Source organism: Octopus bimaculoides, chromosome 5 (genome assembly GCF_001194135.2).
Source record: "Octopus bimaculoides isolate UCB-OBI-ISO-001 chromosome 5, ASM119413v2, whole genome shotgun sequence".
NCBI lineage: Eukaryota > Metazoa > Mollusca > Cephalopoda > Octopoda > Octopodidae > Octopus > Octopus bimaculoides.
In genome coordinates, this window is record NC_068985.1 from 108,288,210 (window position 1) to 108,307,792 (window position 19,583).

Genomic DNA, 19,583 nt, shown 5'->3' on the forward strand with positions numbered 1-19,583 from the left:
ATTCTAGAAAATTGCCAAAAATTAAAATTTTGAAATTTTTGCCCCTCCCCTTCCCCCTTCCCCAATTTCATTATTTTTCCTTTTTTCCGTAACCCTAACCCTAAAACCCCAACCCTAACCCTAAAACCCTAACCCTAACCCTAACCCTAACCCTAACCCTAACCCTAAAACCCAACCGTAACCCTAAACCCAATCCTAACCCTAAAAATCTAACCCTAACCCTAAAACCCTAAAGCTAAAGACAGACGAAATACCGCTAAGCATTTCGCTCGACAACACCACCATCGGCAGTCGCCTTGAATTCTGTGTGATCTGTGATAAGAATTACTCTCTTTTGGATGAAATTATTACCTTCTGTTACACAATGGAGTTTGTAACACTTGTTCAAATACACATATGTCCTTAACGAAAGTAATACATTTGACAAGTTAATTATAATGTAGCTACAGCAATCTAAAAAAAAAAAGAATTGATTTATCCCCTCCCCACCGCCCCAAAGTGTGCATGTTACCAATATCATACTATTATGAATAAAATAGCTAATTTTAAATCTGGGTAAAATTGCAATAGAGGAAACATTATCAAAAACACTCAATAGAATGTAATTTTCATGGTTAAGGGATTCAATACCTATTTTAATACTATGCATTTTTCAGTGTTCATAAAAATTTTGATGCTATATATATAGATAGAAGTAAAAATAACGAAGCATTTCTACTCACGGATATTCGGGGCGTAATATCCAACTGTAAAATGAAATATAAAAAAAATGTAACTTAATGTTGATAAAACAGGTTTTTCGCTGATAAAAGTATATATTAACATAAATGAACACTGTATAGTTCCTAGTTAAAAGTGTCGTCTATTACCTTTTGATGTGCATGTTCATACCTCGTATCTATACATCCGGCATAACAGCCAGTGAAGGTTTGGGACCAACTTATCGTGTCTGCGCAAGACTTTCACAAGCACTAACAATGTGAGTCACGCTCTCGACCCCCTCTCCACACATTGTGCAGAGGTTCGTTTTACTTGCGTGGTATATATCCCTTTTTACTGACTTGGCATTCAATGCCTGGTCCTGGGCAGCAATGATTAGGCTTTTAGTCTTCTTTTTTTAGGTCTCCCTTGCTGAGCCACCTCCATGGATGCTTCTGGGTCTTTTAATTTGGTAGCTTAACAGTGGAACTGACTATGTAATTCCATGCAGAGTAGGATTTCTTCTCTCTCGTTGGCTATTCGTAATTGGAATTCATAAGCACTCTCAAGTCCAATTTTGGTAAATCCTTCTGCATTAGCAGCATACTGTAGGTCTTGTTCGTTGTTTACCAAATATTCTGCTATGTTTCTCCATTCACTGTTGATGCACTCCGATACGCTAATCAGCCCACGTCCAGCTTTACACCTCTTCATGTAAAGCCTATGTACGTTCGCCTTAGGGTGGAGGACACCATGTATTGTCATTGTCTTTCGGGGAGTGCGATCGAATTGGTTAATCTCCGCTTGTGTCAGTTTCAGGATTGGTGCTCTATAGTGGACCATAGCAGCAGCCCATATGTTGATGGCCGTCACAAGGTTCCTGGAGCTTAGTTTTAATTGCAAGAGAAGTTTGAGATCTTGTTTTTCATTTCTTTATGCAGGATATTGCCTAGCTCCAGGATCCCAAGGTACTTGTACTCATCATCGTCCGGATCTTCCTTTCTGTCTCCGTTTGGCAATTCTTTGCCTCTACAATCTGCGCTTTTCTCCCGTTTCAAAGTGAGCACCGCACATTTCGAGATACGAATTCCATCCCTATATACTTGCTGCCCATCTGTACAGTCTCAACCAGCCTCTCCACTTCAGACTGTTTTTGCGAACAGTTTCAAAACATCCATGAAGAGAAGTGGTTGAGACGAGGACCGTTCTTTCTCAGCTCATAGTGCACGTTAATTTTACGTAGGACAAAAGAAAGTGGGATCAAGGCTGTAACAAATAGCAAAGGTGAACGAGAGTCTCATTGAAAGATACTTCTTTTGATTGTTACCTCGGCTAAATGCTATTTGTTACAGAAAAGACGTGTTTTCAAACTAGCCATGATGTTCTTAATCAGTGCACACACGTTTTCAGCTATTCCACACATGTCAAGTGTTTCCCAAATTCACGAATGCGGCAACTTGTCGTAAGCATTTTAAAATTCTATCCAGGCCATGCACAAGTATTTTTGGTATCGTTTGTAGTTCTTTATTACAAAAGGTCACTTGTGCCCTTGGTTCTTTTACAGCATCCCTTTTGTTCTATTGGAAGTAGATTGTTTTCCGCAAGGAACGTATATATTTTCCCTGTGAGGATACCTGTTAACACTTTCTATAAAAGGTTAAGACAGGCAATGGGTCAGTAGTTGCCAGTCTCATTGCCCTTTGTCCGATCTTTCATCAACAATGTTGTCTTCCCCTTTAGAATCCGCTCTGCCTAATTGCACCACTCTATCTAATAGCAACGGAGTTCGCTTGTGTGTTTACCTAAACCACTCGAGTCAGTAGCCATGAATTCCTCTGGTCCTGCCGCTTTTCATTTTGGCAGTTTAAAATAAGTTGCATTTATACACTGGAGTTAGTTGGATTTCCTATACCACTTCCCTAACAAAACTGGTCTTGTGCTTCATGGCCATTACAACGCAAAATAACAAGCAAGCAAATATCCTAGCTACAAATGCAATGCAAAATAAGTCGTCAGTTTTATGAATGACTTGAAGTGGTTTTTGAAAGAGATCATATAGTATAGCTATTTCAATCCAAATTTTAATATACAAATCCAAATTTTAATATGCATATATAATAACAGTCCAAATTTTAATATACTTACATGGACGTAGAGATGGTAAAGATTTTTCTACAATGGAAAAGAAATACATTGAAAATTGTAATAACGGTCTCGAAGTAACATTTTTAGTATAACATAGTAGAATATAACGAAACTGTGCCAGCAGAGGTATCAATTTTAGAGAAAACTTTATAATTTTTTTTTAACAATTTCCTAAATATAACAATTTTTCCTTATTTAGGGTATAATGTATGATACATACTAAGACAGTAATTAGACTGAAAATGTTTGCTAGATCATTCTAAAATACAATCAATGTAGTATTATATATATATTGTCAAAATAAATTCTGTAATTAGTTATTGCTATATTGCATAGCACGTACAATTTAATTACATATATAGCAGGAATATTTAGTAATCGAACCCAGATCACAATATCCCTTGCAAAAAAAAAACAAAAAAAACTGCAACTCAAGTATGCGATTGCAATGCGCTAGAACATTCTTACGTCATCAAAATTTCTGATCATTCATGATTTTGTATCAAACCAGATGTGACATCAATTATATCTTTGGGGTGTTTTTTCTGAGCAGTATATATTCAACGTTATATTCAGCGCATTTTGGTCACTACCGAGAGACGGTGGATGGCAGACATCAGAAGACGGCAGTCAGAGGACAGAAGCAGAAACAGCAGACAGTTAGAGTGTTGTCACAATACAAAAACAATGGACGTGGGCAACAGCAACAGTGATAAAATAACATCAAGGAACTATCCACAGCAACGACCAAGATCAATAACCTTCGATCTATCTCAGTGTTTGACGTACGTGGTAATAGCAATATCGTTTTGTTTACGATAGAAGTAAATATTTTTCTGTCAAAATCTCGAACTCAATTCGGTGTTCTTTATCGTAACGTATGTGAACATCAACATATGTGACCATGAACATATGTGACCAAATTACATTTTCAGCCCAGAAAAAGTTTCATTAAGTAAAGAATACAAAGCGCTCAGAAGGAAAAATAAGAGAAGAATAAAGAAATTGTGAAATTACAATTTGTTTTATTCCAGTACCGTTAAGTTGCTTATCTCTCAGTCGTTTCTGTTGATGTTTAATATGATGAACACAGACTTAGTGAGATAGATCACTGAGGTGTGGACGGAGTCGTTATGTGTTGTTGAGAAAAAGATTACCCATATTACAATGCCTAACAGTACAAATGCTACTGACCGAGCATCAGCTCTAGTAGAGGTTGTGATGATATACCAGTTGGGGAAAATTAGGTAGCTAGAATAAGAGAAGTAAGCAGAATATGTGAAATAAATATATGAAATGCTTTGGCCCGCCCAGAAACTTCAGCAATTATTTAAACGTATTGCAAGATCTTGTGTTTATGGTGTCTAAAGCCATCGTAATATTGGAAAACTTTTTTCTTCCACCAGCAAATATTCCAGGGTCTGAAGCATTTCACTTTTTTGCCTGCACATTTCGCCTGTGTGGGACAACAAAGACTCGATTAGCCTTTGCCTGCAGCCTGTTGTCAACCCAAATCCTTTGAGCTTGTTTAAGCTGCCATACTTGTCTATTTGGTGGCTTTCATTAATTGTGATCTGTGATCTCTGCTTATGACTTATAACTAGATTTCATAGATGAACTAGAGTAACTATGGTAAGATAGATCTTTGAGTGTTACTTTAAGTATAAAGCTTTAAGTATAAAGGCAATATACCGTGTTTATATATGAGCAAATGAAATTAGATGAAACTTACTAAAATAACTTTAAATTGTTGTTTTCAAACTATTCAGTCAGAAAATAATTCTATGATTATAATGTAATTTTCTAACGATTATATACAAATGAATTTATGTTTTTTATGTTTCTAAATCTAAATCTGGAAAATTTCGTTTTATCTTTTGCATTTATTACTAATTTTAAAAGCTTAAAAGCAGAATATTAAATAAACCATCAATCATATCACATGAAATTTTCATTGTGTTTCAAGAATTAATAGGCGCATTAAACCCCCCCACCAAAAAAAAAACATTGTTTTCCAAGAAAGTTTCTTAAATTCATTACATTTTATCCATAATTTCTACAGGTTATATTAGTTTTCCTGATTTAAGCGAAAATACTATGAAACGAAATCTAGTATATTTGAGCTAAATTTTTTAGATTAATCATTGCGGAGTTGAACGTTTGATACCTAGTACTTATCGCATGGCAATCATGGATACATTTAGATAATGATAACATATAGTTTTAGATTTTATGATATAAACAATCATAAAAAAATCTTTTGTTATGATTGATTGGTTGAAAGACGTATATGGTAAAGTCATCTCAGTTTAATTATTTCGTTATCATGACCTCAGGAGCTTGTCATTAAAGTGGTATGAATGATAAAATTACCTTCTTCAAACAGTTCTTCATTCACTTTGTATTTAGTGACAACCATTGATGTTAATGGAGTTACGAAATTATACTGTGAAAAACAAGAATATTAGTTTCAGGACAACAGTAGTATTAATAAGGAAACTATACATGAAATATTTCCATCATCGACATTACATTTCTTACATTTAGATTGCTTATTATTATTATTATTATTATTATTATTATTATTATTATTATTATTATTATTAGAAGACTTCAAGAATTGTGAAAATAACCAAGGTTGTAGAGTAATCAAGTAAATGTAATACTACATGGTGGAAAGGTGAGCTGATTAGGGTTGGTCGTAGCGTCCTTGTTTTTCCTCTTTCCCCCACCATCGGTCTGCAAGGAGGGTTCTGCCAGCATCTTCAAAGAAGGCCGTTGCCCGGACGGCGTAGTGACGTCAGTCTTTGCAGTCAATCACAAGAACAATCTGCTGGCGGTGATCAACGTGATAGAGGCCAAGAGATTTGTTTAGAGAGTTCTTGTACATCTTCTTCGGCGATCCTCTATCATGGTGAGCAGAGGAGAGTTAATCACAGAGCGTGATCTTAAAAAGTCGATGATCCGCATCCTTGACTATCGTAAATGTTCTTTAGCAGAGTTAGAACAGTAACTATTAAGAAATAAATCATATGTTTTAAAATAATGAAAATATAATTTATCATAACGTCCTTTGTACTCACCTTTAGAGCCAAAGTAAGAATGGCATGTCGTACTTCTTCCTCCTTTCTGTCTTCCATGAGAAGTTGTTTCAAGGTGAGGTAAACATAAGTCTTTTCAGTAATTTCAGAAAGTGACTGAATACTAGTCAAACTTGAATCTTCCGAAAAACGATCATCGTATATGGTAAAGTCATCTCCATATAATTTTAATTCTAATATTTCGTTATTAAAACCCCAGCAGTTTGTCATTGCAAAACTCACATTTATAGTTGGTCGGTATTCTTGCGGCAAAACACCGGAAACAACTAATTCTGATCCTTTGAAGTAGTTGCTAAATGACGTAGAACTAGTTTTAACAGCAACATCTAAGTAAACAAATGTAATATCTTTTAATACAATGTTAGATATTTCTTTATAAAGATTTTCAATTTGAAGTTTACTGTCAGCATCTAAATAAATCTTCCTATTGAAGCCTCCGTTTTCTGTGGCGAGCTCACGAAGAAATTTACTGTCACAATCACCTCCAAAACAAAGGGTAAATAATGAAATATCTTGGTTGGATTCTCTGACATTTTTCTTGATATGTTCGAAGTTAGTAACATCTTCTGTTGGATCTCCGTCAGTGAGAAATACGATGATACTTTTCTTTGTGGGGTTTAAAGCTGGCTTGTGTTTGTCTATACTTTGAAGGAGAGCAGCGTTAATATTTGTACCTGAAGAAATAGTAAAATTACACTCTCAGAAAAAATAGCAGAATGTTTGTACACATAAGCAATTAAGGTCAGTGATACAAACTTAATAGGAAAGCAGCATTGACGTATAATTTTAAGTTAAGCGTAACCAAATCTTTTGGTCTGAAAAGAAGATGAATTTAAACATAAAATGTTAAAATATGGAACTATTTTAAAATGCTTAATCAACGTACCAGGTCAATAACAAGATTAAAAGTTCTATGATACATATAGCACAGTAGTACGTAGTAATAGGATTTTTAAAATATAGACATGGAGTACCACTGTCAAATATTGACATATTTTAACATTCTGTGTAATAGTATATACAATATCAATAGTGTAGGAAAAAGAGTGCCATACTGAAGAGGAAAATATAAATTAATGAAAGCTACTGCAAAGCTGGTTTGAGTCCAAATAGAAGGAAATTGTATCGTAACTTCAAGTTGTGAAACAATATTGCGTAACTCAGTGTTTCACTTAAACCTGTGCCATCACTTACGCTGATATATTATACCTAATACATATGAGAAAAAAAAAGAAAGCATGGTAGCAGAACAGCATCATCCTTATCTTCAAGACGAGGAACATAAAATGATAATTTAGAGACTAAAGAAAGATAAGTGTGCAGCAAAAAAACGAGCTTTGACGATAATTTGAACTATACATCCATAAACTCACGATTTTAAAATTAAAACTATCCCTAAGTCTTCTTCGTCAATATAATCTATTAAAATTTTCTAATAAATTATAAAGCAATGTAAATTTTGGAAATAGTTTCAAACTCACAAACAAAATTCGATAAATATTTTCTAATTTTTGTTTAACTCACGTCCGCCGTCTTGAAGTGACTTTATGTACTTTTTGCCTAATTCTTTGTTAAGATTGTTTGCCATTAAAAATTCCTCCTTCATCCATGAGACATCACTGCTAAAATTTCCGATGAGAAATTTATCAAGTTCTGGATCGAGTTGATCAAGGATATTCTCCATAGCTTTTTTCAATTGTTCAATTTTAGGACCATACATTGATCCACTGACATCAAGCATAAATATGATGTACTTTGGAAGATTTGGCATGGAATCAGAAGTGAAGAAGTGAACAAAGTAGCCATCGACTGCCTGAAAATTTTGAAGAGAAAACATTAATCGATGTTTGATTTAATATTTTAGAGAAAAGTAGTCCAACTAATATTTAGTATGAGATAGAGTCACAATATACAAGCTACTAAATATATTGTGATTATCGTCCTGTCATTAGAACAGAAATAGATTTGTTTATGTTAACAACAGAATAAAAAATAATTCGTTGTGCAGTTTGGAATACCAGTATGAACCTTTGATTAATTCTCTTACCTTATCCAGAAAACACATATTTATGTGTCTTTTTGATATGTTCAGAAACCTTCACTCCATTTTAAGTCCCATTGTATTCGAAGTTCTTTGGAGTTAGTTATATAAATTTGCTTAAAGTTGTGTCTCTGCTAAATTTTAAAGATGTTACTTATCTAATGAAAACGGTTTATTGCTAAACACTCTACAGCTTCTACGTTTTTAACATCATCATTGTAGAAGTTGTTACCGCTATTCCCCATGACAGTCTCTTGAGGTTTAAACAATTGATTGGTGAACCTTTTATCCTGCAGGGAATATATTAACTATTTTTCTCTCAGAACAACAACAACTATCTAGTTAATTAATCGACATAATACGTTCTACCATTAACTTACTCATGCCCGCGGATAAATAAACTAATTACTCCATTTTCTAGATCTTTCGTACTTCTACCTTAAAGCATATTGTCTTACGATCCTCATTTCAATTGACGTCGTCCATCTCTCTCTCACTCTCTCGTGTGTATGCATTATATAGATGATATATGTATGCAATAATGGTTTCATACTGAAAGCCTTCGATACGCGGAGAAGCATACTAGTAATCATCCGATATGGTGTTGTACATATATACATACATACATGCATACATACATACATACATACATACATACGTACATACATACATACATACACACATACATAGCTGCTTCACTGTGGACAACAAAGATTTACAGACTGGTACTTGGGTATACATTATATAGATGTGTATATACATTATATAGATGATATATGTATGCACTAACGGTTTCGTACTGAAAGCCTGCGATACGCGGAGAGGCATACTAGTAATCATCCGATATGGTGTTGTACATATATACATACATACGTGTAAACATACATACGTGTATACATACATACATGCATACACACATAATACATACATACATACATACATACATACATACATAGCTGCTTAACTGGGGGACAACAAAGATTTACAGACTGGTACTTGGGTATCTTCCACGATACCTAACATCTAGGGACGAAGTCTTATAATTTGTGGGAAGAGATCCTGAAAAATTCTGTGAGGCCTTTGACAACAAGTTACTGTCTGCTCTCACAGAATTAATTGGAGTGAGTAAGGTCGAGAGATATGAGAAGTAAAATATATAATAATAAACCAGTCTAAGATATACGTCAGACCAAAAGTTTAGTGGGTGTCTTGCTTTTGGAATTCATTGTGAAACCTGAATGGTATCCATCTTACTCATCGAATCAGAAAGGACAAAAGCAGAATTGTTTTCAGCGATATATATATATATATATATATGCATACGTAGACGCACCTCTGTAAAAAGGTACATATGCCAAACACATACAAAGTGTATTCCAACACACATACAAAGTGTATTCCAACACACATATAAAGTGTATTGCAACACACATACATAAAAATATGAAAGTATGTGCACACTCAAAAGTGAAGATGAAAGTGAATGAGAGAGATAGTTAGATAGTAAGACAGAGAGTGACGTGGAAAGAGGGAGAGAGAGAGAGAGAGAGAGAGAGAGGGAGAGAGAAAGAGGCAAATATAGAGAGAAAGAATAAGAATGAACAATTTCTTGTATATGAAGATGAAAATATGTTGTTATGAAGAACTGATAATAATACACATACACACACAAACACACACACACACACACACACACACACACACACACACACACACACACACACACACACACACACACACACACACACACACACACACACACACACACACACACACACACACACACGCATAGTATAATAATCTCTTTTAAATGGCATGATGAGAATTTGATGTAAAACAATGACTTACATATATTAAATTTGAATTATTTTGACGATTTACGTCATATTCCACTCTAAGTAAGCCTGCAACACCATGTTTCTCTGATATTTCTTGTTGTTGTTTACGACTTGGGTTGTATTTGATGTAAACCTCTCTACTGCTGATGTACTCAATTGAGGCAGAATCCAGCTCTGTTTGAAAAACAAACAACAAATATTTTAACTTATATCTATAGCAGATTTGCTATACCTGTTATTTCAATAACACCAAACCTGATGAGATATAACTTAAATGGTTTGATGGACTTGATTAGCTGCGAATCATTGTGATATTAACTGTGTGATAATGTAACGTGAACAGCGGCAAAATTAGATAGCGTTTACCTTGGGTGGGTAATATTATGTCAGTGCAGGACATTTTAACAATAAGTTTAGTCAGTCTGTAATAAAGGACTGCGTAACATTTGATGATCAGCTAGTGCATGATTTTTTACGACGATCTAGTAAGAAAATCTAGCGGGAGAAGTAAATAGCAAAAGGTCTTCAGAAAACAAGCAACTTTTCTTACGGAAGTGTTTCAGTTCTTAACTTCTTAAGTCTTAAGGAACAGACGCGCATTCAGGACATCTCTCTGCTACCCCTATTTTGCTACTCTTTGCATTGTAATTAGCACTTCCTTGCGTGTTTGAGATTCCTCAGAGCCAAGAATTGCTTGAATGTCGTAGTAGCTCGTTTTGAGACACCAGTGAACATAGGGTAAATTATGCCTTCGGAAATTCCTTTTTATTCCTCCTAAATTGCTAAGGTATATAGTGAGGAATTATTATGCTTACTATGGGAATGTGAACAATTAAGTTTGAAATTTACCATAACAAACTGTAACGTTTATCGCGGGAAATACTTACTGTAGCACAGTGTAATTCTGGTTGTTGAAGGCGGCATTGTCACAAGAGTAGGGATTTGGACATTATATTGTTGGCCTGAAGATGATTTAATGTTACAGAAGAGAAAAAAAATGTTACCCCAATGACGTTATGATGTTAAAGTGTAAACGAAATGAAATTTGTACGATTCCGAAGTGTATTATTTATTCTAAGTGAAGTGTTTTCTTTACACAAGAATAAAGATCATTTTGTAGACAATTTATTGATAAGTGTAGTTCTATAGTACTTACTATGAGTAATAATGAGAAAATTGGCCTCATCTTTGATATAACTTGTCATCTGAATATCATACTTTTCTGTTACCTTGAGCAATGCAGTTGAATGGTTATCAATTCTAATCCTTCGACAATATGCCAAATATCTTCTTTTTTCCTACATGTGATTAATTATAACATGTTGTACATGTATAGAACTTGATATACTGGAAGTGAATATTATTATTGAATGTGGTTTTCTTATATTTCACTTACATCTACTTCTATTGAATTTTATAACACCTGCTCAAAGAAATGTTTATATTCACTCCAGTACAAAAATTAATATTCACTACAGAAACCTTATTTTCATTATCAAGAATACTATTTTCTGTATTTTTGACATGCGGCCAATCTGTGAAGCTTATAAAAACAGTGGTTAAATGACGTTCGTGACGATAATGTCTGATAAAAATATAGAGAAAAACAAACATAAGTGATTTACTTGCCTTTGTCAACGGCGATATCCGTTAATTTATCGTCAGTAATTTCTGGTACAAGCACATCAATAATGTTTTGCGGTTCCCTAATGAAAATCTCAACTAAAAAATCATCAATAATTTCACCATTGGACAAATGAATAACGTGCCTGTATTTGTTGTTCTCTCGTGTTAGAAGTTCTTGATAAGTCAAGTTGTAAACTATATACTTCTGTGGTTCAACATTAACAGATATATGAAAGGTATTTGCAAAGCGGTGTCTGGAAAATGATAAAAAGTAGAAATATTTTGGAGATATTGTTATTAGAATACTAATAGCAGGAAATATCAAATATGAGGAAAATAAAATATTACTTGACTTCAATAGAGCCAGCACTTTGCCCTTTTTCAACGGAATTTTCGTAAATATCTTTAGCAACCGATTTTTCCTTTACTTCTCCTACCGTCACATGTCCATCAATTTCCCTGCAATCGAAAATAAAATTAAATATAAAAAAAAAGGCTGAAACATCGCTAAAATTACAGGGTGCTCTGGATGAATTTTACAGTTTATATTAAAGGGAAGACAAACACAATATTCCGTCCAAAAATAAAAGTTATTTAAAAAGCAAAAATATATCAACTTGATTATGACTGTCAGATCATAGTTTAATTAACATAGCCACTCTGAGGTTCCACTACGTTCTTAAGTCTACTTCGGAAACTGAAATATGTATTCCTCACTTGATCTTCGCTACCATCCCGATCTTATTGTTACTTACAGTGTGTTTGGTGTTTTTCTGTACTGTAACTCACACAGTATTTACAATTGAAGGAATTAGGATCTAGAAATTGGAGCTGGTGAAGCCCTAAGGACACTTTGCAACTGTGCTGTTAGATTTATAGCCTTTCAGCAACAACCCTCTCCAGACAGGTATTGACCACAGACGTCTGAATGAAGCCTAAGGCCTTATTCAAAAATATGGGTTGGCATGATGTCACCACTGAAGACACACCGAAAGGCAATCATAATTGGAGGATCTTGATTTTCATGATTCCCATGTTACGTCTTACAGCATTTACAGTGTTCGCAGAACATTCAGCAGCAATCATGATGTCGACGTTTTGATAACCAGCGTGAATCATCAGAGTACAAGTAACTCTTTTCCAATGTTTAGATGGCTTTGAGTCCTCCATATCAACTAACATTTTTCCAGCTACAACTTTAATCTCCAGCGCCGTTGACTGTTCACCAAGCTGTTCTTGACAAAAGGAGACATATATAGTCATATTTAGACCAAACACCCAGTATTTTAGAATTTTAAGAATATTTGAAACTTTTTGATTATGTTTTAAATGTTTACATGCAATAATCGAAATAAACTTACAATGTGCCCAAGATTGCATGAAATCTAGATTTAAAAACTAACTAATAAAATGAATCCTAATTATTTTTATAGTATACTTCGACAGATGTTTTCATTTTAAAGCGTATGATTTTAATCAATTTTTTATGAGGCAGTTTCCTGACCAATTGGAGCTTTCCAAAACTCTGTTTGTGGCTATCTATAGAACAATGATTCTACCGGTGTGCTACATTAAAAATACCAAGGTTTTCTAAATACCATAATAATTTACGATTCCCCTAAAAATCTCACGGCACATTTGTTGGCCACGTGCAACATATTAATGAGCTGTGATGCAGAGGTTTGAAAAATCTACTCTAGAACGATTAAATAAAAACATAGTTTTGTTGTGAGACAGAAGGATGTAAGAACTTGGTGAGAATCGAAGTTTAAAGATTAATGGTAAGAGAACGGACATCCTTCTCACCACTTACCTCGTAGTAATTGTGTTTATAGAATTTCTATGATTGGTAATCGAAGTGAACAAATGATTTAAATACGTTTATTGTGAGTGTGTGTGAGAGATGGAAAGGGAGAGAGAGAGAGAGAGAGAGAGAGAGAGAGAGAGAGAGAGAGAGAGAGAGAGAGAGAGAGAGAGAGAGAGAGAGAGAGAGAGAGAGAGAGCAGTCAGAGAGGAACGAAACAGTCAGAAAATACAGTGTTTTGTTTTAAAGGTCCTGTTGCAGGTTGGGAATAGCGTAAATTTGCAATCTGCACAGTCTGTCCCCTTTATATCTTTATTCTTGTTTTGCAGGCGATGAAATGTTGAACAGATACTTCTAAGTGAATGTTTGTTTTTAGATATTGTAGGCTGTGCTTCCACGACTATGCACCAGCTACTGGGATGTTTTGCATTTATGAGGATTGGTTGTGTGTGGGTATATGAAAGAATGAGCAGAGAAGAATGCTTTAATCATTCGGGTTTTCAATCAAAAATAATTTCCATAAGATTGGACGAGTCTTGATCAGTTAAGGAATGTATTTTATCTAAACTCACAGAAACCGTACACCGCGCTCTCTGCTGTCATTCTTCTATTTTTCGACTCATAGCTTGTGATTTTCATATAAATTGAAAATTTTATGTAGAATATTTATTGTAAACCATAATTCTTCATACAGAAGTTATTTCAGGAGTGAAAGTTAAGGAAGCATTTGGCCGTTTTTACACTGCTATCAACGTTTCCAACTGGGATTTATTCTCATTTTTTATAAAGCTCTTATAGCTAGATAAAAAAAAAAAACTCCAGATTCCTCTTTGAAGTACATTAATTACATTTTGCAGAACATCTTCCCTCTTCTACTTTCTTGTCGACTGGTTTTCCTTTACTGTTCATCTTTATACCCGAGTGAGGGTGAGAGTTATTAATCTTACAACAATATTGATACTCACTCGTGAAAGAGGTCAGGAGAGTGTATAGAGTGTTTTCCAAGCAGAAAATATTTACATAAAATATATACGCACAACTCCTTATAATCACAGTCCTAATAAGGGTATTAGAAATACAGCTCTAAATTCACTACATCTTTAATAAGAAAATTGCTGTAATTTCTATATTATATATTTATTTTCAAATCGTTCGGTCATTAATCCAGTATCATAATATAATCAAAACCTTCTAAAAATTCATACATCATATGGTCCGATTTGTTTGATAACTTACTCCAAAAGAACTTCATTTTCTAAGGCTAAAAAGGATAGACTAAAAGTACATGTTGTGAAAAATAAACAATACTTACATTGAAAAATTCGATATAAATGATCTACGAGGCATGTTTACATGTAAGTCTGCGCTGACTGAAGAATTGAACGGGTTATAATATTTCATGGAAATTAGAGTGGTAGCAAATCGATATTTAATATCGCTGATTACATGAAGTGATTTCAGGCTTGGTTTCTGAAAAAGAAAAAAAAAAACAAACAAAAAAACCGACGATGTATCGTACATCCCTGAAATAGATCTTTAATGTTAACCTTTATGTGGCAATTAAAAATAAATTCCGAAAAAACGGTTTTGTTTACGTGATAAGTAATAAACTTCTAACATTGTCAGATTTGATACTACTCGGGCATCTGAAAATCAAAGGTAATCACTATCGTGTATGTAGTAACAGGAAATGCAAATATTTGTTGTCCCTTACACGTTTTATAATTTGATGAGTATAAAAACAATTGCAATTATGTTATCTTTTAATGAGATCTCATGGTGACCACAAAGACCCCGAGGCTATTAATTTTCATGCATATGGACTAGTTAACGTTTAGTTCTACATGATGTCTGGCGCGAGTTGACTTTTGGTTCGAGGCATTCCCTTCAGGACAATTCAGTCTTGTTAAGTGTGTCTAAGAATGCTTAATCCAATGTGCCCTTTCTTACAACTTGACAGATTATGGTTTAAAGAAAATATTAGCTACTATTTCAAGCAGATCATGGAAATATCACTGAAAGGCCTCTTCCGGTAAACAAAATTTCGAAAACCAGGGAAGAATATTGAAGGTATTTTTTAAACAATATACTAATAGTAAAATACATGTGCTCATCAGCAAAATAATATTCGTTAGTTAAAAGATGAGATTTCGCTTGAAAATACATTGACTGGATATAATTAATCTTTTGAATTGATAAATTGAAACACAGAAGAAATTTCGAATTATACTAATAAATAATGTTTAAAAATTCAGCCTGCAAACTTCTCTGAATCATGATTTGAAATGTAACATATTTCTCCTACTCTGATGACAGAAGCTCCATATATCCACTGTTTATTTGTTTCCATTGCTGGCTGCATATTGTGGTGAAGAATATCCAGCAAAATTATGATGGATCCCCGAGTTTGCAGAAACAGCTCTTGGGCTTATAACACTTTACCTCTTCCCCTTTAATTTTCTTTGTCATTTGTTCTCTGTGTAAGTTTGTTCTATTGATATACATATATCAATAGATGCTAAAGTATCACTCAGTTTGTTACTAAGTTCATTGAAGTTTAATACAAATCTATAATTGGATGGTGAGGGCCCCTGGAAGTGATCCACATATATAACCAAGCCAAAGGAAATAACCCATTCGTTTTCCTAGCCAAGGGAAAGAGCTCATTCATTTTCCTATGGTATTTGGTATAAATCAAGTTGAGTATGTTTATTTCTTAGTATTTGAACTGTTAGAGTTATTTTCGCAATTTACCCAGAACAACCCTTAAACAAGTAAATAGTATTTTCCTAAACAATACATCCACTTATTTCGGTTCGAGACTTATTCACAAATGTACCATGAATGACGATGCTTTTCATGTCACTTCAACCAATTGACAAGCGCTGCATGAAGAACTGTTCTGCTTTTAGACAAATACACTGTGATCACAAAGGCCACACCCTGTTTTCATGTAGGAATACCTTCTTAAAATCTATCTGTACATCTTGAAAATGGTCAGCGTGTATATTTCAAAGAAGACAATGCTCGAAACGTAGTTCTGAATCCACCAGAAACCACTTTGATAGTTTTCTTCAAATTATGCTAATTTGATCTGTTTTCCCGAACACTGGTTGTATGTAGAGGCCCCTGTGTACTATACCTGGGCACACAATAGATGGAACAGACGCAAGGAACACGCGTTGAGGGCTGAGAAGATGCTGTCTTCAGAAGTGGCCTTATTTTCTGCTGCCACAGTCTTTTATGGAATTCTTTCAAGGGAACTTTGAATGTAGGGACTTTTATTTCCAGTAATATACTGTACCTCCACACAACTATAGTAATGTAAGTGCTTACTAAGATGATATTTTTTCCAAAAAGAAGGATTGGAGGAAGTGGTTCAGTAAAGTATCATCTGCATTCACCGGGGATACTTAAGGATGACGTTTAGAGTACAAAACAGCCGACGAATTGAGTACCTATTGAACGAAAATGCCCACAATTATTGAACGAAAGCTATTCTAATAAACACTGTATCATTCAATGTTTGTATTACATTTTCGGGAGCAGCTCGCCCGCACTCTCAATATATATACATATAGTAATTCAGGGAAGGAGAAGTAGTGAGAATAATAGCTCCGACAGAGAGAGAGTGAGAGAAAGTAATAGCAATGGAGAAAGGAAAGTGTGATAAATGAATAAGGAAGGAAGGGGTGAACACAAAAATCAGTGTTTCAACTCTTTCTGAGTATATGTGTGTGTATGTAAAAGAAGAGAAGTATATGAATGCTTGTGTGTGAGGGGGGCAATTGAAATGAGATGGCGAGCGTTCAACGTTGAAAGGTAAAGTCAAACAGCATTTCAACTTTATTTTGAGTATATGTGTGCGTATACAAGGGAAGTATATGAATGTTTTATATCTGTGATTAGTATGTACCTTATATATATATAAAAAAAACTACAATTAGCCATCATTTTTGACGACACAGGGTCAGTTAGTATATATATATATATATAGTCTCGAGAACAGAATAAAAACGAGTCTACGTGATGGAGAAGCTATATTGCTGATGATAATAGTAGTGGAGGTAGGGCTTGTAATAGAAGTAATGTAACTAACGTAGGCAACAAATGCTTGTGAGAACAAAACCAGATTCAGTCAGAAAATATGTGTTTTATCCCAATAACAGGCCATATTTCCATATAGTGCATTGTTATTAATGCTGTGTTAAAACGTTGTCATGTGTAACACATATCGATGCTTAAAACTTGCATAAAAATAATAATTAAAAATACGATATTAATATGTTGCACACATTATTACAAAACGAGATGGGATATTCATAGCTAGAACTAATATTACCATAGATCTGTCTGTGAGTCTAAGAAAGAAGAACAACAACAACCACAACCACCACCACCACCACAAAAACAACAACTACAACAAAAGACAACAATGAGTGGTGCCGCTTCCGCAGAAAATAATGGAGTAATTTAATAGTAGTTAGGTAAAATGAACAAATTATGAGAAGACATAATTCAGGAAACAGTATCAACGCACAAATTTTTCTAGATATCGAGGGAAAACTTATGCGAAGACACAAATTCTATATTTTCTCTTGATAAAATATCCTTTTTACAAAGAAAAAAATCTTTGATATTCCCAGCCTCAGGTCACTTAACTTCACCGGCTACTTTGTTTCAAGTACAAAGCCTTTATGCAAGATTTACAGATGAAAAAGGTATCTGGTGCTCAGTTACGCCAGAGATCCGCGCAGCGCCTGGTGCGAAAAGGATTCTGTCCATTAGTAGCGTGTACTGAGTTATCTTCTACCCCTCTTGCAGTCGAATCTGGGTTTAAGCGACTCAGTTGCAACTGGGAAAGTGTTATCAACTGTAGCGTCTCAGATCAGCATCTTACTCTAACTCTTTAAACCGGAACGGTTATCCTGGCTAGATGCCTGTCACCTGCCATTACAGTGGTCAAGGCTAAAAGGTTCTGGTTGTGACGGAAAGAGGTATCGTCGTCGAGAATCCATTTAAAACATAACCCACAATGGAATGGCGAAAGAACGTTCCCACACTGTATCGACAAGAAAGTGGGTGGATTTCGAATTCCTTCGTTGTTTATTCATAATGACATTTGTATAGTTCATACACAAGCAAAACTAAGTTCAAAATACCTCAAAGATGCAATAATTCTCATCTATCGAAACAAATTAGCATTGAAACTGAAATTACTTTCCTCAAATATTCATGAAAGAGATATACAGTTAAATATTGCTACGAAGCATTACTTGATTAGTAATGTGTTCATAATAATCTAACTGCAAATGTTAGAATAAACATTCGATATGATTTATGAAATCAGAATATTACTATAGCTTCAATACATGAATTCGATTTTTGCCAATTCTAACTAATAGGTCTCCAATCTCCACTAATTACTGAAATGAAATCTGCAATAAAAATTGATAGTGAAAATGATAGGAGGTATATAAAATAGAAATCCTCCGTTTCAGAAATTAAGGTCACATTAACAACACTAAATGAAGATATCAAATGATTATTGTAATATTAGCTTACGTGAATAGGCTCTTCATTGGCTGTTATCCCCAAATAAAATGCAGTACTGAATATTACAAATAACAACCGTGGTGCCATTTTCTTGGTGATTCTTTCAATTTCTTCTGTCTTCAGGTTGCTCTGACTTCAAACAATTCTTTAAAAATTTCTTAAAAATTCTTAAAAACTTCAATAAATATATCACCAGAATAATCAATGTGGTCACGAGTCAAACACCAAAAGAAAGGCAATGGTGCTCAGTTGTTTTATATATATACATACACGAAAGAACACTTAGATATATGAAACGTATATACAATATTCTTGTGATTTTGTTATAAATCTGAGTAAGTTACATAGTGGAGTGACGGAACTCAAACAGGATCTGCCTAGTCTAAATTCAGGAACATAGGCGGTTATTGGATAAAATGCCTCAAGGATAGATTTCTCAAATGAAACCAATGGGATTGGACAAATTGCGCTGTAGAGAAACGTCTCAAATTATGTTTTAGAAACTGTGTTAAACGAACACACACACACACACACACACACACACACACACACACACACACACACACACACACACAAACACATAAAGGCACGTCCTCTCACGCTCACACATACATATATATATACACAAACACACATATATATACAAATATGTATATATATATACACATAGATACATATATATACACACATGTATGTATATACATGTGTATATGTATATGTATATGTATATGTATATATATATATGTATATATATATATATATATATATATATA

The 19,583-nt window shown here is 34.2% G+C and overlaps 1 protein-coding gene across 4 annotated transcripts in view; it reads right to left on the bottom strand.

The window, feature by feature from the left end:
* Positions 1-19,205, bottom strand: part of LOC106879657 (inter-alpha-trypsin inhibitor heavy chain H3) — a 39,783-nt gene extending 20,578 nt beyond the window's left edge. For 3 of the 4 annotated variants that reach the window (XM_014929326.2, XM_014929324.2, XM_014929322.2), the window contains exons 1-10: positions 18,820-19,205; positions 14,567-14,724; positions 11,799-11,909; positions 11,454-11,704; positions 9,835-9,998; positions 7,470-7,758; positions 5,928-6,619; positions 5,218-5,290; positions 2,845-2,871; positions 723-746 (exon numbers count right to left, since the gene is read on the bottom strand). In XM_014929326.2, coding sequence (XP_014784812.1) covers positions 723-746; positions 2,845-2,871; positions 5,218-5,290; positions 5,928-6,619; positions 7,470-7,758; positions 9,835-9,998; positions 11,454-11,704; positions 11,799-11,909; positions 14,567-14,724; positions 18,820-18,897 — 1,867 coding nt within the window. In that variant the 5' untranslated portion in view covers positions 18,898-19,205. The remainder of the gene's footprint in view (positions 1-722; positions 747-2,844; positions 2,872-5,217; positions 5,291-5,927; positions 6,620-7,469; positions 7,759-9,834; positions 9,999-11,453; positions 11,705-11,798; positions 11,910-14,566; positions 14,725-18,819) is intronic. The other variant, XM_014929323.2, reaches the window with a different exon arrangement.
* Positions 19,206-19,583: the final 378 nt, after the last annotated feature.